Raw genomic sequence first — 26,013 nt, 5'->3', positions numbered from 1 at the left:
TTTGGCACCAGCTAAAAGCAGAGAAGGAATACTGAGCCAGGTAGTCCTTCGTTGTGACCTCCAATGATTTTTTTTTTTTTTTTTTAAAACAGGATAATATAAGTGAACTGTTACAATTTAAATGCTGTAAAGTGTATAATTTCAGCTGGAAACTGAATAAACCTTAATGCAGAACACTCACTTTAATATTTTCCAAACTTTCTAGGTTTAAGTTAATAGAACTACTCACAGTATGCCATTCTTTGTGCATGGAAGAATCAACTGTAGAGCAAATCACAAATTAAAGCATAAACCTAATGTTTGCTTTCTTTCATCTCATCTGATTAAAGCCATTATATCTGCATCATCCTTAGCTGTGCAATTATTATCACTGAAAGCTTAGCCTCTTAAATTCAATTGTCACATTGCAAAAGCTTTCTAGGGAGTGATTCTGCTATTCAAGAAAATTCCACAGGATTTAAATGTTGTTTGTTATTTGAAGAAACTGTTTTATTCCTTATCTTCCTCTTAAAGAAGAAGTTGCTCAGAGTTGGCTCATAAGGACTAGTGTCTCCTTACCCCAAAGAATACAGAAAATGATGAATGCACAGTTGAAAAGGATTCCAGTGTTGCTTTGTACTTCATCTCTCTGGTTCTCACCATACTCAGTGCATTTATTCTCACCTTCCCCCACTCTTCATCAGATAGAAGGAAAAAAGAAAAGGTAAAAAAGGGAAAAATCTTAAAGAAAATTTTGCATGATTTCAAAGGCATTTAAAGTAGAGGCTTTCAAAATCATAATCCTTCAAATGAGAGTTCATCTTGATTAATCTTTTCCCTTCTATCCCATTTATTTTAAAACAAAACTTAAAGGTTTTTTCACGTTTTTCACTAAAAACATTGAACTGTTTTTCCAGCGTTGATGCTACTCAAACTGACCACTACAGTCTACTGGAAAAAAAATTTCTGCTCAGAGAACTGCCATGCATACAAACTGTCTAACATCATTTTGTAACATCTCTATTTCAACCCAAACAAAATGCACATTTACTAATTTAGTGCTCCTGAATCATGTGAGACACATGTTCTGCCTTCTTTATTCAAATAGCAAAGGCACTGAAGTCATAAGGGAAATTCATTCACTCAACACTTTCATTCATGCAGCATTTATTGATAACCTTCAATTTGAAATATCTGGTTTTCTTTTAATTAAATTTTTATTTATCTCTTGAGAAAACATTCTCATTCGAAATGACAGAACGTGTGGATAAGAATCAAACGGAAGAGGAGCAATATCTTTGCCTCTAATGTCAGAGTAAAATTCTGAAGTTTCACAGTGTAGTAGGCACTCCAAATGCAGACAGAACTGAGCTGTAGATACTCCCAGTTAGTCAATGTCCATCACCCTTGCTTAACTCCGGATTTGTTGTGTCTCCTTGTTACACAGAACTGATGACACCTCATGACTGATGACACCTACTCAGAATCAAAGAACTATAGAATAATTTGAGTGAGAAGGGACTAATAAGGATCATTGAGTCCTGCTCCTACTACACATAGACTTAAAAGGATTGAGTAATAAAGCTTCTTCACAGTTTCAGAATGTAATACTGATTGAAACAGACTAGGAGATGGAACATCTTGCTTATGGCCAAAACTCTGAGGTGTCCACATGCAAGAAAGAGGGCATATTTCATAACTACTCCCCATCTTTCTTTTTTAACTACAAAAAGCCACACCGAAATTTGCTGGACTATGGAGAAAAGAGGAAGGAAAGCAATTTTGATCAAAACAGATGAAATGGGGGATTAACAGAAATAAAGAAGAAAAAAAAAAGCAGAAAGGGCCACATATTCCCAGCAGACCACTGGTTACAGCAGTAACCTAGACCTGGGCACAGCAGTTGTCAAGTTGTCACAATTTTATACCATTTGCCAACACATTTTGTACGTTGCAGCCCATCTTTCATGTTTCCAGACAATATTACATTATGCTTAATTCAGTTTTAATGTGCCAACTTAAAGCTTTTCTGATGCTCCTGTCCTCATAACTGTCAATTACTTTTTTTTTTTTTGTCTAAATGTAATCAGCCGTAATTTCTATTTACTGCCAAACAATTGGTTAAAATGTTCATTGGAAGCAAGGCTGATACTGACCTGTCCTAAACTTCAGACAATTATGATTACTCACTCAATGCTGATTAAATTTAAAACATCATTTACTGCCACTCCATAGTGCTGCTCAGTGTTTTGTTATTGCTGTATTTCCAAATAGATTGAGTATCACAAAGTTTCAATTTCAAAGACTGTAAACTCGCAATATATGACACATAAAAGAACCACTGAAAAAAGAATACATCAATTCAAAAACTCCCAGTCTAATTTCTGAAGAAAAAAAAGCTTAAGTTGAATTTTGGCAAAGATATAGAAAAACAATGGTGAAATCAAGCAAAATAGTTCATTTTCTCAATGCTTCTTGTTCAAGTGCATAAATAGAACAGCTGTCATTCTTACCAAATCTCAGGAATACTCACTGTTCAGCATCTGAAGCACAAACCTTGCCAAATATAAATTCCCCCTGTTCATCAACTTTACTTTCTCATGGACGCGTCCCCATTAAATTTCAAAGACTATCATTTTGGATAACTTCCATTTTGACTATTCAGCTGGAAGAGCGTTAAGGAGTACATGGTAACAACGAAATATTGAACCATCCAACCTATGAAAACTATATTGGTTACCTGTAATTGTTTCTTATTTATGGAAATACTGCATTTATTCATTTAGCATGCAAATTGACCAAGTTAAGACACCTTTACATCAAAAAAAGCACTGATGATGACTTTAGTGAGCTTTACTGCATGCTCTGATTGCAGCAATGGCTAAACCTGTGTAGACCCTGCGCTCTCATGTTTTATCATCAGCACAAGATTCCATGTCAAGCATGCACCTTACCACTGAAAGAATTCTGTGCAGTGCCATCAAATAGCTAGAGGCAATCTTACGCTTAGATTTTAATATTAATTTATTAATAAATTTAAACCGAGGCAGAATTGATCTATTCGTTTGTTTTCAATATGGAGCTAAGCCAGGTGTCGCAAGTAAATTGGGGCAGATAAAAAAAAACATTGTCTATATACAACCAGCAGTCTCACTGTCCAGGAAAAACTGAGTTAAGCCTGGCTGAGGGAAAAGGGCTCTGTTCTGCACTGGGATTCTTGCCAACTGCTATCATACATAGAGGCAAATCGGGGCCAAGCATCTACTTGAGAACCACTTTGCCTCCAGTGTGCTTCCTCGAAATCTTCAGCCCATTATATTAAGTGACAAAATGAACAGTAAGGAATACGTCTAAACAAAGATGCTGGCTTGTGACAGAGCAAAGAACAGGTCAGAAAGCTGAGAATGAACCTACAACGAGGCTTGCTTCTAACACATAATTTCTCTCTACTTTTATGTCTAAACACAATCACCATCAGATTTGTGGAGGAATGCCCAAGGATTTTCAAGCAATATTTTTATTCATAATTATCTACTTGTACATAATTGACATCCCTTTCCCACCACTCTCCCCCCATGCAAGATTGCCCAATGTCAGCCTAGATGGGCATACTTCGTGATTAAAAAAAATGCTGTGCAAACTGTCAAAGTGAAAAAATTCTGGCAGTCATTCTCAAACTCTTTTCAGCCATAGGGCTTCATTTGTGGATGGATACTCCAGTAACCAAAGGAATTCCTCCTTTGAGGCTACAAATTGAAGTGAAATATGAATGGAAATGGGCAATTACTACTTCCATAATAAACAGCAAGGTGTTTCATAAATGTTTGTTCAAAAAAAAAAAAAAAAAAAAACCACAAATTCCTTGAGTAGCAGTTGAGTTGAGGTCTATTGCTAGTGATTGGACCAACCTGTAACCAGTACAAATCACTGAAGTTTTTCTACCCTTGAAGTACTAGAACAGTTTACACCAATGAAACCAATTTACTGCCCCTCCCCAGTACCACATACAATTATTCCCTAAAGTGTGGTTTATGTTTCAGGAGAGAACGTGGAGGGTCTTGGAGGTGTGCATATCCTTAAAAGTGACAGCATCCATTTAAGTTCCCTTGGAGGAACTACTTTCTCCCAGTGAAAATGCCTTCCCAACTAGCAGACAGGGAAATCTACTTCACAGGGAGTAAGGCAGCAACAACAAACAGTACTCTGTGTGTATTTCACAGAGAAGGTGCAAAGCAAAATTAAATATTGACTATGCAGTTCTCCACATAGCAAAATGAAAAATGGAAGAATCCCCATCTGGTTCTGCCTTATTGTCATCCAAACAGCTGTTCTGAGGTACAAAATACACAGAAATTCACTTTGCTTCACCACCTGCAAAGCATAAAAGCCCATTTCCAATTTGCCAATCTGAATATACAAATTCAAAACTGGACAGTCAAAAAATAAAAGCTTTGGCCCTTTCTTCTTTAATTTCAATCATAACAGAACATTATGGAAAAAATAGCCTGTTTGAGGGAACAACATTCAATGGAGCAAAAGCAATTTGACTTATTTTTGTTTCCTGTCCTCAATCTTGAATATTCTTTTGACTAATATTGGTTTTTTTAAGTTTGTAATATGAAATGATGCAAATTCATTTGCTTCTCGCAGATTCTGGGGAGGCTGTTGCATGTTCTGATTTTCAGGGCTAATGCTGAAATTCATCCAATTTCTTTTGTGTTCTTTCCTGATTAACTTGCACCCACCACACAGTCTACAAAAGAATCTATCTTTGATTGGAAGATACCAAGACACAAGAAATCCACCAAACAAATGCTATGCCTCTTGTAATTTATTCTCAGTTCATAAACACTTAGGAAAACAGCAGCTTTTACTCTGGTTTATGCAAATGACTCCTGAAACCTTATTAATCAAGTCTACACATGTACAAAGTAGAACCCAAAATTATGACTCAGTTGTCCAAAACTTTATAAATTCAACAGCAATGGAAACTATTGCATGAAGTCCCCTCCCTGAGCTACATGTTGGCCCTAACCACATCCCAGGAGTGCTATTTGAACTTTTGTCATTGAAAACTCTTTCTGGCAAGTTTCAATATTCTAATTTACAAGGTGTCTCCTGTACTTGAAGGACTATAAAAAAAAAAAAAAAAAAAGCACAACTATTTTTCTGGCAAAATTTATCTTCCTAAATTTCATGATCACAGTAATGTTTACCCATGGTAGACAAATCTTCAAAAGAAAAAAAAATACTTAAACCTGCCACTGCATCTGATTAATGACTTGTTTAGAACAGATAAGGTCAACAGATCACAATACTTACTGTCTAATTACCTGGGAGCTGCTCCATAGCAAACTACAGTTCTATGACTAGAAACAATAGCTTGTGTATGTTAGTGGATTACAGCAGCTGCAGCAAAAAGATGCCATACATAACATACCAGCAAACTAAATCAAAACCTATCGAGAATCCATACCACATAACTAAAGTGAGAACAAAAAGTTAATGTGGGCATCCCCACTGTTTCATAGCTAGAGGTTCACTGGTGAGAACCAATGTTATCTTTTGCAAAAGGTAAGGAAATACAGAGATATACAAGCAGTTTTTAAAGCACTGAATTCCCATTTTTACTGATTTTTACATTTAGGGATTCTTCTGACTTATTTTCCTATTCAGATATGAAGTTATTCACCCAGGTGAATTTATGTGGAGCAGTGACAAACAGCCTGCAGGACAGATCATCCCACTTCTGCAAACAGGATAAAGTAACTGTTCAGTTCTACATCACGCCATAGAAGTGAGAACTCACCAACATGGAGCAAGTCTAATGGAGAGTCACTGACATGGCAAACTAGCTGGAGCACACTGTGCGCAAGAAAATCCCAGTAGAAGTGGGCTTTGGTTAGGTTGGAAAGCGAGGCTAATGGAGAATCTGATTTCAGTCTCCCAACATATAATGGGAGGTTTATAAATAAGGCAGGATCAGGACTCACAGCAAAGAGACAACAGATGGGCACATTCAGGCAGAAGATAAGAAATTCCAGTTGACATAGCCATTCACAGTGAGAGCAACAGGGCACAGACAGAGCTCTCCCAGTGAAGCTGTGGAATCTCCTAGGACACTCAGAAGTGGACAGGACAAGGCACTGAGTGACCTAATGGACTGCTGCACTGAGCACTCCTTCAAGCAGCGGGGTGTATGAGATGACCAAATCATTGTGATACAGAAAAAAACTTCCCAGTAAAGCAGTAGTGGAAGCGATTGCTGCAAATAATCTCCTATTCTCAACCCTACTAAATGTGCTCTAGAAGAAGGCCAATAATAATCATTACAACAGTGTAAATGTATATCCTTTCTCCAACATGAAATCTCAACAGATATAAATACTTAAGCATTTGGAAGTACCAAAAAAAAAAAAAAAAATTTCCAGTTAACACAGGAATCAAGAGAAAAATATTAACTTCTACTTACTTATTGGAGTACTTTACAAACTTTACTGTGGTTTTTGAGAAGCTGAATCCAATTATCACTGTAGTTTTTGGAAACCCAACTCTACATTCCACGTATCAAATATATCAATGCACATTAAGAGAAGTTGTACCAGAAGCATATTTAAGGAGTCAAAGCCTCCTGTAATTGTTCAGATAATACTACGATAAGAGCAAAGGAACCATAGGAACCATACGTGCAACATGTTTTCTCTGATCTTTAAATAATTAACTTTCTTTTTCTCTTTAATTTTATTTAAATTTGCTTCTTGGATGCCTTCCATCCTAGAACACCGACAACTCCATAAATTCACTCGAGGCCACATGGAAAGCCAAAGCAAAAGTTTTGTCACCCTGTGCTCCTACACTTTCGCACAAAGACCCATCCTCTCACACTGCAGAATATTTTTACCTTCCTTCCCATCAGCAGAAAACAAAACAGGCAGAAGAGCTTGTGGTCTGAACCAAGATGCCAATTGCACCAGTGCACCAAAACAGCATCAAAAGTTTAAGTACAGCACGCATCACACATATAAAACCCCATCATATATATATATTTAGCTTCCAATTCATTTCAATGAAAGTTCAAAAAGTACTACTTTTTTGTACATGCCAGACTAAAGAAAAAGCAAATTAAAACTAAAAAAAATGTGAGAGACCAATATTTAGCACAGATACTGCCTCATGGGAGAGCAGACAAAGAAATATCAAAATCCAGACAGTGTACTTCAGAACAGCACAACCCTATTTTTAATCACATTTTTCCTTATACACTGCATCCCAAAGAGACACTGCAAAATTAAGGAGTGGACAGCATGTGGTAAGAATTAAGATAAAACAGTGATAAGTCTCAAAATTCTTGGAAGAGAGTAAGATTTAAAATCATTTTCTCTCCCATGTGTTAACATTTTATGTCAAAGTGTTCAGAACAGCCATGATCCTATGGGCAGATCAGCATTACAGCAAACTATCTGAAACCTAAAGAAAGCACGAGCATACTTCCTCCTCCTGCCAGAAACAAAAGCTTGAAAGACTGGATATCAGAACGCTGAACTATGGAGATTCTTTTGAGACTGACTGAACTGTTAGTTCTTTTGATATTAAGAAAGCACACTTTATTACATGTCTGCTTTACTTGTTCCCCTGGCTTTTGCCCAGAGATGGCTGTATTTCACTGATAACACAATGTTGTTCTATCAGGGGGCATAATTTGATCTCCATGCGCCCTCCTAAAGAGAAATGATATCCATTTGGCAAAGAAAGCACATTCTAGAATTGAAAAAAAATAATAAACTAAAGCTGATGGGTGCTTTTCAACAAATAGGTGATAACAGGGGTTTTCTCTTCCCCTTAAATTGAAATCACAATATCAAATACTGCGATAGAAAAATCGGGATCAAGTGTCCTCAGAGGTCATGGAAAAATCTACAATCTGCCAAGACAACAAGAGCAGATAAAGGCCACCAGGAGAAGCACAACTTCGGAATGGCTTCAAAAGACAGCAGTGGAGCCAACACTCCAGGCAGCAATGCAAAAACTTGGTAGGCACTTAGCACCTCATCCAAAAAGCACCTTCTTCAAGCTGGGTAGAAGCCAAGACTGAAAGAGACAAATCTAGCTTCATGAAAGAGGAAGGGCAATAACTTGTAAGAAGGAACTAAGTGAGAAAGTAAAAAAAAAAATTTTTTTTAAAAAAAAAAAAGGAAATATGAAGCAAAAAGTTACTAACCCCCTCTACATGCAACAGGAGGAAATTAAGCCAAAGTGGAGAGAGGGAACTAAAGTATAAGGGACCAAAACAAAACACTACATGGAAAAAAAAAGCTGGACAAGTTTCAGCTGATTGATTCAATTATTAGTCATCCCATCAATGAAGGGTGGCAGAGATAGGAGGGAAGAACTCTTTCATGTTACAGGAAATCAAAAAGAATCAAGACTATCATGGTTCATTTTTGCAAGCTACCCATATTTCAATCTGTTCAGCACATAGGATTATACTTAGATTTTAAAATCTACCCTGCATGGATTTTTTTTAATTCTCAATCCCTATCAAATTAAAACAGAAAGCTGCCTAACGTTACGAACTTCCTAATAAATAAGTTATGTGGGAAACATTGCCTCTTTATTCTCACATTGAAAAATATATCCCATATCGCAGGGATAATAAGAGTATAAAACATTAATGCTACATTTTTCTATACCACTCTGCATAATTAACTATGCAGCTGTTCACTCATTTGGGTCCAATAACCAAATTACTTTGCAATAATTTAGCAGGAGATGCACTAGAACAGACAGCACATACTAGAGAAGCTGCTCACATGCCACATACCACATCAGTGACACGAGGTGCCCAACAGTAAAGAGAAGTAGTTGAGGTTTGCAAAGCAGCATTTTCAAAATAGCAGCTGAGAAAAAAAGCATCTTGCTGCCTGTGCAGATATTAGCTGATTTGTTGTGAGACCACGGATAAGTGTTTCTGGATGGGTCCCATTGTATGTCACTGTGGCCTCTTGTCTCTTCCAGGCTCAATCCAAAAACTCTGGGACAAAACACAAGACGTCCCTATGCTTTACAGTCCTTCATATTATTTGTCTCAATACAGCATTACAGCTCTGACTGGGGTCTTACTGTGCCTGTACAAACAGTTCTCCAAGTTATTTTATTCCAAATAAACAAAGGCAAAGATGAGAAGGAGGAAAGGACAAGAACGGTGGCTCTTCAAACAAGGTAATAAAGTAGGTGGAAGGTGGATCCCATAGGATCACCAGGTTCTGAGTGCTATGTCATATCTGCTTTACCATATACTCCTCTAAGCCACGACTTTGCCCTTTCTAAAGTTTCTAAAAACATATCCCATTCAGGGTTTTATATCTCACTTATCATCATAGAAATGCAGCGAGCAAATGAAGCCAGCTGCTTTCATTGCAGTTTCTTATTTATTCCATTTTGAAAAGGGCAGAATAAACACTGCTTAGTATATATACCTGTCATTCCATCTGCCCCTAGGTTATGGGCTCCACACCTCCCTGCAGTGCTGGCTTGCTGACAGTGGGAGTTAATGGATGACAACGCAGCAAAGTACTTCTGATTAGCCAGAAAAAAAAATAAAAAGATGGTTCAACTATTTTCACACAAATTTCATACAAAGGAACCATGCCACAATAAAAGCCTTAAGACTGCTGTATTCAGTTCGACCATATGCAAGTCGATCATGAGCAATGCCAGTGCAAATTTCTCTCCTTATTCTGAGAATGTGGGGAAGGAGGATGAGAACCACCAAAAAAAAAAATTGCTAACCCCACAGATGGTTAATGCACAGAAGGGCATTTCTTATAGAGAAAATAGAGTTTCTTTACTCCTCATCTTAAACCTGCCTGCTGAAACTAGCAAGAAAGCTAATACTTTTTTTTACTGAAAGCTTGTACAGTAAAATACCATGAGAGAGCTGAGCAGAAGGCAGGCAGTTAAATGCCTTTTCTGAACTTACTGCTACTACTGACCTGGATGGACTTGGGGTAAGAAAAATTACTTATTCTATTACGATCAGTCCCAGCTGAAAGAAATTCATGTATAACAAGAACCTGTGTGCAGCATTATGGGACAATTCCCACACCAAAAAGTCTTAAGATACCAGTTCCAGTTAATGTAATCAGAAATTCTATGACTGAACTTCATTTTACTCAAATAATGGGACATGATTTGTACACCATTTTAAATACATGATTATTCTTTCTGAATAAACTGATTTACTCACTGTGAGATAAGCCTTACACTGATTTAACTCCCTTTCCAGCAGTTAAGGAGACAGGTAAAAAATTTAAAAAATAAAAATCAGCATTGCCACTCTTCAAGATAAACTTAACCTGTTCAGCAGCCATGCTGCATCTAGCTCCAACAGACACAAGCATACTGCAAGCCAAGGCCTTTTTCTATCAGTATAAATCTCAGCTTTCTTAATGGGTTTTAATCCATATGTCATATGTTTGTGTATTCAAAAACTAGTTTAGAAACATACAAACATTTGAAATCAACATCATCACTCCAAGATGAAGGCTTGAAAGAGGAGTTATGGCAGAACACTGCCATCTGTGAACAACAGTTATTTAAGAAAGTATTTTAGGAAGACTCCTCCGGTAGCTTTTATTTGCTTGTGTATAGTTTATTTCCCCCCTAGTTCAGACCTTCATACATACCAGCCATCAAAATACACAAAAGATGCAACTATATTAACACAGGATACAAAAGGGCTTCCTTATATCCAGCATCCATCTCATTCAAAGGGCTTCACTGAACATCAGACCATAACACTCTTGCATACTGGTTCACAATATCTGCATCTAAAGTCAAAGTTCTTTTTTTGTTTGTTTTTACAAATGGCCAAAAGCAACAGTTAAAACATGCAACAGGATTAGCCAAGGTACCAACAAGGTTATTTGTCAATGCGTTAGGTCTTTGTCACAGGAAAGAATACAGCAAACCACGTATCTATCAGAATACACACCTAAGTAGTACATCTGTACTGTCAACAATACAGCTGCCTCTTACAAAGATTAATAATCATCTCTCCAATATCTGGCATGCTCAAAGGTTGTCAAGATATGCTCCCTTCACTTTGTCTTTTATTTATTTTTCTTACCTGACAACCACAGTAAAACATTGCTCATAGACTGAAGTCTACTACATTCTGTTTCTAACTCTGGTTTTACAGCCTATTTTAAATGCCCAAAATAAAACAGAAACACTCCTGCACAACTCAACTCATAATGACACACTGTAGAGTATTAGCAAGACAGAAATTGCAGCAAAGATAATGAAATTCCTAGTAATGTTATTAGGTGAATATGGTAATATGATCAAAGACAGCATAAAAATCTGTTGTTCAATAATGAGATTAGAATTCTAATTGAAGGACTACTTTTTGAACTGCATTGCCCAAAATCTTTTTGCAATGGAACAGGTGTAAACAAGGATATAACAGGAGGACAAAAGAGCTGCAGAATAATTGAGGGCAGTGTATTTTGGCTACAGAATCTGCATTACTCAGGACGATGCGTTAGCCAGAGCAAGCACAGCTAGACATTAGATCCCAAGCTGAGTTTGCTGGGCTAATAATTAGAAAACCATTTCTTCTCATTGTTTTTACTCGGTGAGAAAGCAAATTTGATATGGAAATCACAGACTCAATAACTTGATCCCTTAGGGCCGTTTCTACAAAGTCACTTTTCAAAGCTGAACCACAATATAAGACCATCTGGAAGTGCAAGTTGCTGCAGAACAGTCACTCCCTTAGTAAACAGCACTTCGCATCACAAAAGAAATTGAGTGGGACACCACATCTTATATTGTTGATTTTTTTTTTTTTTTAATTTTTAAATTAATCTCAGGAAACAGGTGAAATTTCATTTACAAATCTCAAGAGCATGGAAGAAAGTACCTACAGTCGTTCTGACTGAGCAACACAAAGTCCAGAAGCTTTACTTTCCAGAGTGGTATTTTGCTCACTGCATCTACCTCAAAAAGACTCCCCAGCTCTTTCCAGTCTGACTTTTAACCTTAGCACAGGCTTTTGCCTTTGTCTAAACGCCCAGAGCACCACTGTGCATCGATCACTCATGATAGGCAGTGGGATTACACAACTGGATCTTGCCCAGAATACATGGCTTTTGTGGGTGCAGAGAGATGCAACTGTGCCATGTGTAAAGGAATTTCTGACTTCCTGTGCTTTGCCAAGTGCCATGCTGTCAAGGAGGCTCATATTTGCTTGCACTCTCAACTGCTGACCTAGACCCTCACAACCTCCCATCCCAGCACTGCTACTTTGCTCCCTCTTCAAGCTGCCTTTGAGTAAGCAACACCATTACTCACAACACAAAATACCTCAACATTTCTGAAAACTGACCTAACTAGGATTCAGGAAGCAGTGCTGAGAAGAAGCAACACTGCAGTTAACATCAAATAATGCAGTTTGTTTTGCTATGGTGAAACAATAACAACATGGGGATGCCATTGGGAACAATGGCAATTATGCAGCATGTCTCATTAGCACTGCCATATCATTATGCTTGATAAGATGCAATCAAAACTTTATTAGCAATCATCAGCAGCATCTATTATTTGTTGCCTAGGTCAAGTTAAGAAGAGAAGGCTGCATTCATATCAGAAACAGAATTCTGAGTATGGGGTTGGAAGGCAATTCCATGGCCACACCACGCTGAATCGCTGGACAACCCACAGCAATCACATATCTCAGTTGCCCCAGTTTATAAAATGAAAATAATACACACCTGTTTTTAAGAAATTCATGATGATTAACTTGCACCTGCAGTATTAGTTTCTCAGTGTCCACAAAATTAATGTTAAAATATTTGATTTTAAGATTGAAGAACATGCACATAAATTGCAAGTGTGCAATATGTGCACAGAATCACCTGAGGTTGCAAAATATCTGCACTCATATATTCATGCACCGACAGATCCTTAAAGCATATGGAAGCACATGCTCAAGTATCTTTTTTACTAAATGCTCTTTTTGACAGAGGTCTTCCATAGGCTACATACATTGTTTAAAGATGTGTGTGGACTCTGACGTAAGCAGCATTGATATGTAAAGAATCCTTACTACATACAATTTGTGAACATAGTTTTAGTATTTGAATTGGAAGTTTTAGTCTGGAACATCACTTTTTCATTAAGTTCATAAGGCCTAACATGACAACCCACCTGTGCCCTCAAGATATACTGTAATTCAGAAACTCTTAAAATAAACCTGAACATTCCCTCCCACCAAGTTGCTTTACATTCAAGAAGCAACCAATGTTATCTCTGTTTACTTCCCTACTTTGAGTCAAATAGCTGTGCAATTTAATCCTACATTAACAGTTACTTAATAAGCAAATTAGCAAAGTACCAGAAATAGCTGACTACAGAAACACTGGCATTTTCTAACTACACATTTCCACCAAGATTTATGCATTCATAAATGTTGTAACCAGAGATAACTGCTGCTAGTACAAAGTTGTTAGGACTTGCATTAACCAACACCATTTTTACTATTCGTTAGCTAACAATAAGTTTCCAAGACAATATTTTGGCATCCCAATCCTGAAAGCTGACCCACATGAAGATACAAGTCACCTATATAAACCAACAAAGCTCTGCAAAAGCACAGAAATTTCCATTTCCAAAAACCTCTCTTCTTCGTACGAAGGTCTCCACATCTCCACTGGAATGTACCTCAGGCTGTTTTTATTTTTTTCCTCTACCATTTGCATTACTCTGGAAAGTCTGCTTACAGCAACAAATAACCATCTCTGAACAAATAACTACCAAGTTACTCTTCCCCTCTCACTCCTTGTTCCAGAGATGGCAAGAAAAAACAACTGTGTGAGGGAGGAAAAAGAGGCAGTTGAAGTAGATACATGCTTTAGAGGAAGAAAAGAAAGATGTGTTTGCAGGAAATAAAAGGACTGATATATGCCAAGCTGTGATAATTTAGAGATTGGCGAGATAAACGTAGCAGATAAACAATGTTAAAAAATTAACCTGGTGGGGACTGACTGGGTTATAAAACAAGTTTATCTTCACTTAGAGAATATTAACTGTCTGCTATGGTGTAGCTGTGAAAGACAGGAAGAAGAAAAACACAGGACAGAATCAGGAAATAATAGGACAGAGTCCATTCCCACTGGGGCACAGAAACTTCACCAAGATTAATGGTTTTTATCCACTGGCAAAAAAACCCTATGCCATTTTTCACACCCATTTTTACTGTATATTTGTTCTGATGCAAACGAGAGAAAAACAGGAGAGAAACAAACCAGAAAGCATAGAAATAAACATATGCTTTGTTCCTTCTGGGCAGGATGCCAGCATGAGTATAACACCATGTCATGGTTCTCCAAGCAAACATGGAGCTTCACCAATTCACACCCAAACTCATAACACAGGAAAAAAAATACAAAGATTCCCTGATGCAGCGTTCAGTATTTATTTTATTTTCTACATATAATGAGCTACATCTCAACAGAGACAGGCACTATTTGATTTTTTTTGCACCAGTTAGCCCTGTCTGCGCTTTTCTAAATACACAAACTTTCTAACTCACAATCTGACGTATCTGTGTTCAGCTTATGCACCCCGAAGGGCAGAGGCAGGAGGTGAACACAGAACATATCTAGGGATGGAACAGCTACCACCTCTTGCCCAACTACAAATCTTAGGTGCTTGTTTCCTTTCAGCTTTCCCATCCTAGTTTCCTAAACAACCAAAACATCTGGTAAATCCATTCCCCATAAGGAAAAAGCCCTGATTTTTTTTATAACGTGATGTAGCATCAATTTTATTCAAATGCAGTTCACATCAGTTCTTCACACCAGCTGTCAGCAAGGTCTGAGCAACCTTGTTTAAAGCAGTAATGTTCTCAAAAGAAAGCAACATTATCTGAAGCCTGTTTTATGTTTATTTTTGAAAGAGTAGAGAGTTTATTTTGAGGAGTCAGGCTGGTAAGTTTAAAAGACTTCCATGATAGATTGTACTGAAGCGTGGATAGCAAAACTTGAAACATATTGCATATGCTGCATAGGCTGGAGGCGTTTAACAAGAAAGCAATATATGCTTACACAATTCTGATGGAATCTGAATTTCTATTTTGTTGTCTTATTTGCACAAGATGTTGTACAGAAACTAAAACAGAAACGAATATGTAATCAACTTCCCAGGTTGGAAGATTAAAGGATAAGAACAAAGGAACCACCAGTAACCCTAAAAAGCTCAATCCTGAGCAAATATTAAGTGCTCTCAAGGTACCGCAAAGATCTGCTGCTGCCACGAGAAATCCCACAAGAATAAACAGCCTTCCTCAAGAAAAGTAACAAGATTGGTATGCACCATGTTCAGATCAGATTTTCTCACACAGATGCAAGGTAAGCTCTCTATGCGAGCTTTTGGGAAAGCATGAAGCTTACAGGTACCAAAGTCACAATGTATTACAACACCCATTTGTTTCTAGACCTGAAGCTTACTGGCTACACAAGAAATTCTCAAGCATGTCTGCTGTCATTTGTAACAACTGCTTAGATATCCAGGCAGAATAATTCAAGAGTACCTGTAGCGCTATAAATAACCTAGCAAAATTCCATTGCAAACACTGAAGCAACTTTATAGTTACTGATAACAGGGATATATTTTCAATTTTCAGGTCTACATAATGGGTACAGGAAAATCTCTTGTAGAATTTATATAGATACACAGAAAATTATACAGAACACAGAAAGCTTATCTAGCAAAAGAAAATGGACACCTGAGAAAATTTTAGGTGTTTGGTTTAAGAGCTGTCATTCAACACATGAGCATTTAAATAACTTTGAATAGGTTCATGCTTGCTGCGCTATACTCATTCAGGTGGCACACAACTCTACAAAGTAGGTACCTGTTAGCCCTTTACCTTGAAAAAACAAGTCATCTCAACATGCATAACCACAGAGTAATTACAGTAATTCATCTCCTGTCAGCAAGCTTGAAGCAGGTATGTTAGCAAAAAAAAAAAAAAAAAAAGGACAGCAGGGTGGGAAAGTACTGATCTTCATCTATGATGTTGAACTAGTGTAATAATCTTACCCTAGCCTTGTTTTTGTGCTGATTAATGTTTGATAACACAATTTGTGCATACACAACAAGTATGTTGATGTTCTACCTCCCAAACGTTAAGAACGTGACAATCAATTTAGAAATCTTAATTGAATTACTGTATATTTCAAGTTGTCATAACATACAACCTAGCCAGCACCAGTACTGTATTTCATCCAGACAATTGTGACTCCTTCCAAATCAGGGTTACTTATTACCCACAATACAGCACTCAAGAACTGCAAAAACTCCCAAGAGACACATCTCAACACAATAAGGGACTGAACGTCTTCAGGTAACTTCAGTGTAAAATTTCTCTGAGAAAGAAAACAAATTGCCTCTTATAAAGCGGCACTGGGAAGGTGCTTTACACACTCCACAACTGTTTGTTTCTCTACTGCAAATTCATTTCAAACTCTTTCGTACAGAACTGCAGGTCATTTAAAGAAGAAAAAGAATACGTACTACTGAGACTCTGGGTCATACTGCCATATTAACATCAAAAAGTAGTTAGATGAATCCAGCAGCAACTTGTTACAGGAAGAGAGAGACAAACTCAGAGAAAAGACAGAAGTTATAGGAAAAGCATAAAATTTACCTCCACAAAGAGCTCTCCAGCACTTTTCCCATGTCAGTATGATAGTACTTGGTAAGGATCAGGATCACCTAAAAAGACAATAAAAACATATTTATAAACATACACTGATAAATAAAACAGAGGTAGAAAATGGGCATCATTACTCTCGTAAATATAGAGGTGAATTCTGAAAATCTGAACTGTGTTTCAGGTTGGGTTTTTTGTTTTGTTTTCTTTTTGTTATTTCTTATTGGATTTACTTTTAGACTGACTGAATGGGATTTTTTTCCTCTTTCTGAGGAGAGTTATTTCAGCAATTGAAGCTTTCTGCAAACCAGGTGACTTTCACTTCACAGTGGAATCGTAACGGTCACATAAATCCCTCTACCACATGACAGCCCCGAAACAATCTGAACGACCTTCTCAGTAGAAAGAACCAAACTGGTTGCCAATTTAAGGGAGGCAACTGTCATTGACATCTATGGACACATTTATTTATTAGCTCAAAGTGTTAAACAATAGCAATTAACCTTGATTACCCATATAAATTAAGACAGAAAATGAGTTTGGGTCTTCTCTACAAGATCAAAAATGTGACTATAATGTCTGTAAATTTTTTATTCCTAAAAGTATTCTTCTCCTTTGAAGAACAGGCTTTGCACTCTGTATTTACTCATCAGGATTACCAGTATCTAAATACATATTAACAAATTCAATCCACAAAACATACACAGCCTACAAGAAAAGTCAGTAAGAAACAGATATTCCATTCATTCAACATCTGACAAATTCACTGGTCAATGTCAAGTGTTAGTCCATGACTGATGTATCAAGCTGAGTGCTGTTTTATATTTAGATCACTTAAAACAGATTTCCCTCACTTGCTGCCAGTCCATATTAGTGCTTCTTATCCCCAAGTTACCATAGCAACCCCACTGAGGTTGAATTGGAAGAACCTGTGGTTCTCTGCACAGCTGTTACATTTCTTTAATGCAGGGTCAACATCAGTCTCCGGCAGCTCAGAGCATGTTGTTACTTAGCTGGCACTTCCGCTGTTCCTGACCACCAGGTGAAATCTCTAGCAAACAGCAACTTTAGGCATTCATTTGATTATCCAGACAATTAATATGCTAATGCCACATTTATGCAACAGTTCAAAGCTTGGGTCTACGTACACTGGAGATTGTAACAGAATTCCAGACTACAGGTGCTACATACATGGTATCTTGAAAAACAACATTTTGCAAAACTGAGCTATTGTATTAGTCACAGATTGATTGTAGCCTAACAAATTCATAACATGTATTGCTAGATATATGCTTAATAAGTAAAAGCAGAACCTCATTAATTAACAAACAATATTAATCTCTCCTATTCTCAAAGGAAATGCATCTACCAGATGCTTTTTTTGGAATTTGATGAAAAGGCATTGTAAAAGTATAGCCTTGGTTTAAAATAGAACAAGACAAAAAAAAAAAAAATCTTACTTTTAAATAGGTTACTACAAGGCTTACAAAGCCAAAAGAAACATTTCCCAACTGAGAGGGAGTATCTACTGATGAGAGTCCTGGCCACAACCCAACCATGCTCCATCAGGTCAGCTATTTACTGTCAGCATCCCAACTACAGCATTTTGCTGGTCCTTGCAATTAAGGAGAAAAAGAAAGAAACTTCACTATTGGGAGCATCAATTGGCTCTAATTATTAAGGAAAACATTTCAGATCTTGGCTTTTAGAAGACCTGAAATTCTTATGCCACAAGAATTGACCTAGGAAATTTTTTAAAAAAAAATTAAAAAAATTATAGGAATTTAATTTTTTTTTTTAAGAGATGCAAGAACATATTTGAGCTACATGAGATTAAAAATTAAAAAGAGGGAAGATATGAGGATTTTTCATATTCATGAAAAGACTGAATTCTGAACTTACTAAACCTATGTTTTTCATCTCTCTATGTCCTAAAACTGTAAATTTAATTCAGATCACTTACAGCAGTATAAACTGAAACTACCACAGGGAAAGTCCAGTGTTTCATAGCTGATTATTACCACACACAGAAGATCCTATCAGGTTACTCTCAACCTACCTGCTTTGAACTTGGAAAGATCAGTGAAGCACATTCACAATAAGCCACTTCTGTTTCTCAGTACCCACCCGTAACATTAAAGGACTCCACACAAAGAGCACACTCCTTGTAGTGTCTGCCAGCTCCAGTCCATCTATGGGCTGCACCCATCAAACCAAAAAACTACTGCTATTCAACGTAATTCAAATGAAAGGGTTTCAGGTAATCATAAACTGCATTTGATAGCAGTCGTACATAGGAAAATGCCTTCTTACAGATCAAGATAGCTGCCTTCATCCAAGCCACAATTCTGAGAAGTACATGCCATTATTTGCTTCTCTAACCCTAGTTCCTTGTATCAGGAATGGTGTGGTAAGCAAGAGTAGGGAAATAATCCTGCCCCTGTACTCAGCATTGGTGAGGCCTCACCTCAAGTATTGTGTTCAGTTTTGGGCACCTTGGTACAGAAAGGATATTGAGGTGCTGGAGCAGGTCCAAAGAAGGGCAACAAGGCTTAAGAAGGGCATGGAGAATGTGCCCTGTGAGGAGAGACTGAAGGAACTGGGGCTGTTTAGCCTGGAGAAAAGAAGGCTGCTTGCTCTCTTCCAGCATCTGAAAGCTGCTTACAGCCACAGCGTGATTGGTCTCTTCTCACTGGTGATAAGACAAGGGGAAATGGCCTTAAGTTGCACCAGGACAAATTTAGGTTTGGACACTGAGAAAAACTTCAGGACCTATCAGGAAAGGGTTGTTAAGCACTGGAATCGGCTCCCCAGGGAGGTGGTTGTGTCACCATCCCTGGATATGTTTAAAAACCATTTGGATGTGGTGCTCAGGGACACGATTTAGCGGAAGGTTGTTGGGGTACTATGGTTAGGTTGTGGTTTCATTTCACAATCTTCAAGGTCTTTTCCAACCTGAGCAATTCTATGATTTTACGGTATTCTACCCACATTAAATAAATACTCCAAAGAAAAAAAATCAATCATTTCACAAAACTGCGATGGTCTTTGGGATCTCTGGATTCTGAGCATCATTTCTAAGAGCAGAGTCTTGTTTCAATGGTTTCATTTTAATGAGTCTCCACAATAGGAAGCATTTTTACCACTTTGATGGCAACCAACAGTTCATTCACACTTCTAATCTAGTGAAAGATTTCAGGTTTCCTGTAAATGGAGAGAGGCTCAAAGCACAATAGCAACTGAATAATAGTATCATCCTTACCAGCTCGCACTACTGTTAGCCACGGACTGCTCAAATGAATGTAGCTAAACAACAATGGAGAATTAAATTCACCTGATTCTTAATTTAAAGATAGACTTAGAAAGTAAGCGAGATCTCTTGATCAATCCCGTCTCCTGTTTTAAGAGAAGAGTTATAAAGGTGTTTTAAAACATTTCATCCTTTAACAACACCAAGGACATTTTATTTGCCAACTCTAAAGGAGTAAAGCCTCAACAAAGCTTCATGATTGGAATTCTGTTTTGAGGGGATTTTTATTTAGGGATATTTGAATTCAGTAAATACAAATAAAAATAAAAATGTACTTTGGTCCAAGATGAATGACCCGAATGCCTGGTGCAGCCCTCTACTTCATTCTTTGAGCACTGTACACTTCTCTTAGGAGCAGTCCTTACTGGGTTTTAAAGCTTTCTGATTATATCTCTATTGCTCAGATCCCAGCCTCTTCTGCCCCTTTCAGTACTGTTGAAGATTAGTGCAGTTTCAGGAACACTGAAATAAACAGAACATCACATTTCCAGCTTCCTGTCAGCTTTCCTGCAAACAATTCAGGAGACTTTTCAGCTCTTTCTTTAAAAAGAAAAAAATCTTGTTTTTTGTTTGTTTTTTAATGCTTCCTGACAGGCTTACAAGAATAATGTCACACCATACAGATTAAAAACAGAAAAAGGAAAACTAAAATTTCCAGCTGCCATTATAAAAGCTGTGCCTCTTTATTAAAGCTGGAGCTGGCTAGTATTTCCCCACATGGGTCAAGGTTATAGAGGATAAATTTCTTGGGATTCCTAAAATCTTAAGCAATGAGCATTCAAAGCAAGTTTTCAATGGAAATTCAGATATTACCATATCTCTACACTTTCATCCTTCTCACCAATTTGCTTTTTTTTCCTGGTAAGAGGAGTGAGAAAGAGAGGCAGAACTGTGATTTGTCAGAGATCTCCCATACCAAACCTCCATTTCCCTAGCTGCTACAGCTCAAAGCTTTTCTCCAAACATAAGAGTTGTTGTTTCTTTTCCAAAAACCTTTTCTAGAAACAAATCATTCTTCATGGCTAGACTAGGTTTTCAGTAAATGACGGACAGCTAAAGCAAAAGGAAAATTCAGAGAGTCACAGAACAGTTGGGGTTGGAAGGGACTTTTAAGATCATCTACTGCCAGACACCTGCTGTAGGCAGGGACACCTCCCCCCTAGACCAGGTTGCTCCCAGCTCCATCCAGCTTGGCCTTGTATGCTTCCAGAGAGGGGAAATCCACAGACTTGCTGGGCAGTCTGTTCCAGTGTCTCACCACACAATTCTACAGATAATAGCGTCCATGAATAATTGAAGCTAGGATTTTATCTTTTCTTTTTTGAATGCTTTCCTTCCCTCTGTTTCTCTTCTGAAAATGCTTTGCAGCAAGATTAGGCCAACAAGAGCTGCACTTTGTAAGAATCAGGAAGATCAACACAAGGGAATGCTGATACAAGAAGTCTTATGACAAAGAGACAAAAAGATCCAAAAGAAAACACAAAGTACTCACCCACCTCTGAAGATCTAGGCTCACAAGGGAGGGCTCTCCAACCAGAGATCCTTCCCCCCTGGCAGTCAGCCCTTAAATGAGGTCTAAGGCAGGTGCAGCCAGGCTGCAGCCCTTCTGGTCACACAGCTGAATTGCCTTCACCTGTGCTCCCAGTGCTGACCAGGTCCTTTCCCCAGGTGCTCAATCAGTGGTTCAGGCTATGACTCAACAGTTGCCATACACACCTGCTCTTAAAGACATACAGAGTGCTTTTAATAATTTCCTAACAAACTTTTGCCTTTAAAGGAGTCCATTTTAATTTTCTCTTTTCATCACCATATCACACAGAAAGAATAGCAAAGGAAAAATATATTGATCAATCACTTTCCATGGTGTTTATATTTTATCTTTGGTTTGTTGATTTTGTTGTTTGTTTGTTTTCTGTGAAGATTCCCCTTGTTTTGGTAAACACTGGCTTAAGAAGAAAACCCCTTTTCTTTCCATGCACTTTCCATCACTTTTTATTTTCACTGACCAATTTCAACAGATACCTGTTTATCTATCTAAATTAAGATTTTTGTGGGTTAAGCTTTATTCGACTCCCTCTATTTCTGATTTGAAGATTTGTTTTTGGCATCTATTCAGAAGTTTAATAGAGAAACACTTATACTTGCAAATGTACCCCTGAAAGTACGATTGCAAGCTTTCATGTTTTCCCAAGTTTATTAGCAGGTGAGAACACACTGCAAATGCTTTCAGACAGCCATAGCCACTAGGAGAACATACTGCTCAGACACACTCAAGTTCCTTCAAACTTTTTAGCATCTGCTTAATTTCATTCATGTGAATGAACTCACTGAAATCAGAAGTGTTTCTGAGAGTCACTTGATCAGGCACTTAATACTCTGCACGACTGGAACATAAGCCGCAGTTTTGTTCAAGAATGCTGTGTAATTCATCTTTTTTAGCTAATAAACCAAAACTATTTCATTGTAATACAACCTGTTAATTTATCACTATCACCCTCCGTACTCCCAAAACCTTACAGACATTTGATCAACAAAAAAAACCCATAACAAATAAAAGGTAAACACCTATTTCTCTGGTCCCTCAAGCCACTTCTACTTTTGCAGCAGGCAGGCTCTTTGATCATCATGCTAAGGCTGACATTATTTTTAACGTTTGTTGTATAAAACAGACACTCGTGAGAAAAGTAAAAATCAAGAGGCTATTAACAGGAAAATTTATTACAGGTCTATTATATGGACCAAGTGCCTTAAATATTATCAACAACTTCATAATAATTTGATTACACTGGAAGAGCAATAAGTGGGAAAAAAGCACCTAGGTTTACCCTGTTGTAATGCTGTGCTGAAAGGTGAAAAAGGAGACATTTAAATCATTACTAAAGCTATTAAGACCTCGCTGTACAAGTTTCTACTCCTCTCTGATAATAAAGTTCACACAAGCAAACCATGGTTTAATATGAAAGACTTAAAGAGGTTAGATTTAGAGATCTTCCAAGTAAGCTGCATTGGGAGAAGGGAGAACTTACTGTGCAGGAAGTCACTGGCCAGATCACTGCACCTGTTTTAAGCACTAGTAATAATTCTACAGCGCATTTAATCATATCTCAAGGCAAGAAACAACAGTGGGTCAATTCCTATTCTCTAAGAGGTATTTCTGTTCAGAGGAGCTGAATCAGTGAATATACTTGAAAGCCCTGGCTTTGATTATTTCCAGATTCAAAACTATGTTAAATGTAGTACTTAACACATTAACCCTGCAAGCACTTTGACTAAAGTGTAACTTCAAGATTTATAACATATTTAATCCACTGGCTAGTATGAAGCATCATTGTGTCAGCACTGGCTGTAGAAGCAAAGAACAAAAACACAACCTATTACCATCAAGAGCCTACAATCCAATTTCAGAAGACAATAACTCTTCATATCATCATCAATTCATGTCAGATCTTCAGCGCAAGCTCCGAAGAAAATTATGTTTACCTGATAGCATTACATGTGTATGCTTTTGGCTGTCCATCTCTACTCTGTATTATATTACTCTGTAAACTGATTTCAGCCACATTTGTCAGGGAGGTACTGAGATCCTAGGACTGTGAGAAGAGGCTGCTAGTTCAAATGAAAAATACTACCAAGAGAAAGCTACAATGAAACAAAATTATGAATGCCCAAATACATGAAAACTTTCAGACAAGGCTTGTACCTTGTCTGAAAAATCAGAGGAAGAACAAGGGAACCTTAGCTTCTATAGCAGTGGTGACCCTGCAGGGAGGCTGGACCAGATGGCCTCCAGAGGTCCCTTCCATCCTCAGCTATTCTGCGATGAGTAAAAGAAAAAAGTCATTCTTTCTAACATATAAATGAGACTGTGCCTGATATCAAAGTCAAGTGTTAGTTCATTGTTCAAATACATCTTTTGGAAAGTCATCAGCTTCAAAAGAAGAATCTTCAGATCTAAGAACTTTAAGCAATCATGCCAGTTCACATTAGAGGTCCATCCTAATCAGTCACCTGTCTCCAACAGTGGCAAACAATAAATACAGAAACTCAAACAGCTGGTCTGTTACTTCAGTTTCAATCAGCTTGACCCATCAGTACAACAGAAAAGATGTGTTGTCCACTTTTATCAGGTAGTCCTTAAAAATCAAAGCATATGTAAACGTAAAATGGAGGCAGCCAATCTATACTGCTGCAACTCTAACATTGTCTTGTTGCTGCTCATTTCTACAGGCATCAGATGCAGCTTTGAGATTTCCGTGCTAAGAGTTGATGCAGAGCTCACTCAAGCAAGTAGGATCTCAATTTGAAAGCCACGTAGTAACAGGACCCAAAATTCAAGATCACATCTGCAAATTCAAAAACAGTGAAACATTTTGACTGTTTTACTTCTTTTACAAAGAGCCCAAAATAAAGTAATCTGTGACAAAACCCTCCAGTTCTTTGTCACTGCAGTTTTCTCCACTACCAGTGTGGTTTAGGGGATTTCAATATTTGAGATAGAATTTTGTAAGCTCTTAAAGTCCCCTCTGCAAACATGCCAAAAGAATAAATTTCCAAAGAATGAAGCAAGAATATATTTTTCTAGTTTTTAACAGTCTGGCTTGATTCCAAATTGTAAAAATGTTTGAAATATAGATTTGTTTCACTTATCTCCTCTAATATCCTAATATTCTGAATTAACAATCTTTCCTGCAGAAGCAAACCTATTGTTTAAATGTTCTTTTTCATTCCTATGAAAACTCAAAGGAAAGAAGAGCCAGCATCTGCAGAAGATATATCTAATGCATCTCTGCTCTCCTCCAGATAGTCAAGAATCCACAATTATGGGTAGGCAATTCATTCTGGTCATCAGTGTTAAATAACTATTCTCTACCAGGAACAAAGATTTAATTTTGTTTAGGAAGTATTTCCAATCTGTCACGCAATGCTGTTTCCCAATAGTAAAATACAAAAAATTGAAAGTAAACTTCCAATTTGCCTCACTAAATCATTTTTCAAAGTCAAAGCTATTTTCTTCTATTACCATGTAAAAGTAATTAAGGTCTTTATAAAAAAAAACCAAAAACACATTACTCAAGACATATGGAAACATCTGTAGAGAATACCACACACTGGAAGGACTGTTCATATGACGCAGGATTGCTGGCAGAGATGTTCATATTGGTTATTCTCCCTCGCAGCTGCCCTCTTGTCAGAAGAACCATGGGGTTAAACACCATTGTACTAGATAACATCCCATTTATCAGAGGCTGCATCAACCTAACTGACCTCAATATTACATCTAATTATCTCTGAGATATAGTGTTCAAATAAGACCTAACTGCCTATCGGAAAGAGACTTTATAAAACTGCATATGGTGGAAAGGTCTTTGATGCTGCATCAAGATGCTGTCACAATGTTTAATATCCTTTTATCATTAATAAGGACTGAACATAATATTTCCTGAATGTTGTAGGTACCTGAATTTGTCCAATATAATTGGGAAATATAAATATGGTCATGCGATCTACAGAAAGAGACAACAGCACACTCCTCCTGAAAGACAATGCAAGGACAAATATGCTAAAGAATAAGGCAGTTATTTTGCAATTATAGGGTCATGCTGATTACAATTTTACCCAGGTGAGTAAATACACAAGAGAAACAGATGCAAATTTCTTTTGCATTTTTTGTGCGGTGGAGCATGCGTGTTGCATTGGAAGGCATTAACACACTCAGAGGTGCTTTAATGCGACTTACAGCAAAGATAAAATCATGCCTAGGTAATGATACAGAACCAGCGTGGAAAACAAAGTCAAGAGGTTGCCTAGCAAAACAGGAATAAAACAAAAAACGTATCTTGGCCTGTTTCTCAAGTGTTGTCTAAAGAAAGTCCTGCAGTACTCCAGCACTGTCCTGCTCCTTGTGGGGTGGGCTCAGATGCCTCACAACAAGGACCATTCACTCCACACTACAGCTCCACATCAGAATGGATCAGGCCCAGTGCTACCTCTCTTCATTCTTCTA

At 37.6% G+C, this 26,013-nt stretch overlaps 1 protein-coding gene across 3 annotated transcripts in view; it reads right to left on the bottom strand.

Moving 5' to 3' along the window:
- The window catches only part of SORCS2 (sortilin related VPS10 domain containing receptor 2), a 522,402-nt gene that overhangs the window by 327,970 nt on the left and 168,419 nt on the right, over positions 1–26,013 (bottom strand). For all 3 annotated transcript variants that reach the window (XM_042871372.1, XM_042871371.1, XM_042871373.1), the window contains exon 2: positions 16,694–16,761. In XM_042871372.1, the coding sequence (XP_042727306.1) occupies positions 16,694–16,761 (68 nt within the window). The remainder of the gene's footprint in view (positions 1–16,693; positions 16,762–26,013) is intronic.

The sequence above is a fragment of the Lagopus leucura genome, unplaced genomic scaffold (genome assembly GCF_019238085.1).
Source record: "Lagopus leucura isolate 7727_CA_CO unplaced genomic scaffold, USGS_WTPT01 Super-Scaffold_100004, whole genome shotgun sequence".
Classification (NCBI taxonomy): domain Eukaryota; kingdom Metazoa; phylum Chordata; class Aves; order Galliformes; family Phasianidae; genus Lagopus; species Lagopus leucura.
Note: the sequence above shows the minus strand (reverse complement) of the source record. Positions and strands in the feature narration are given on the sequence as shown.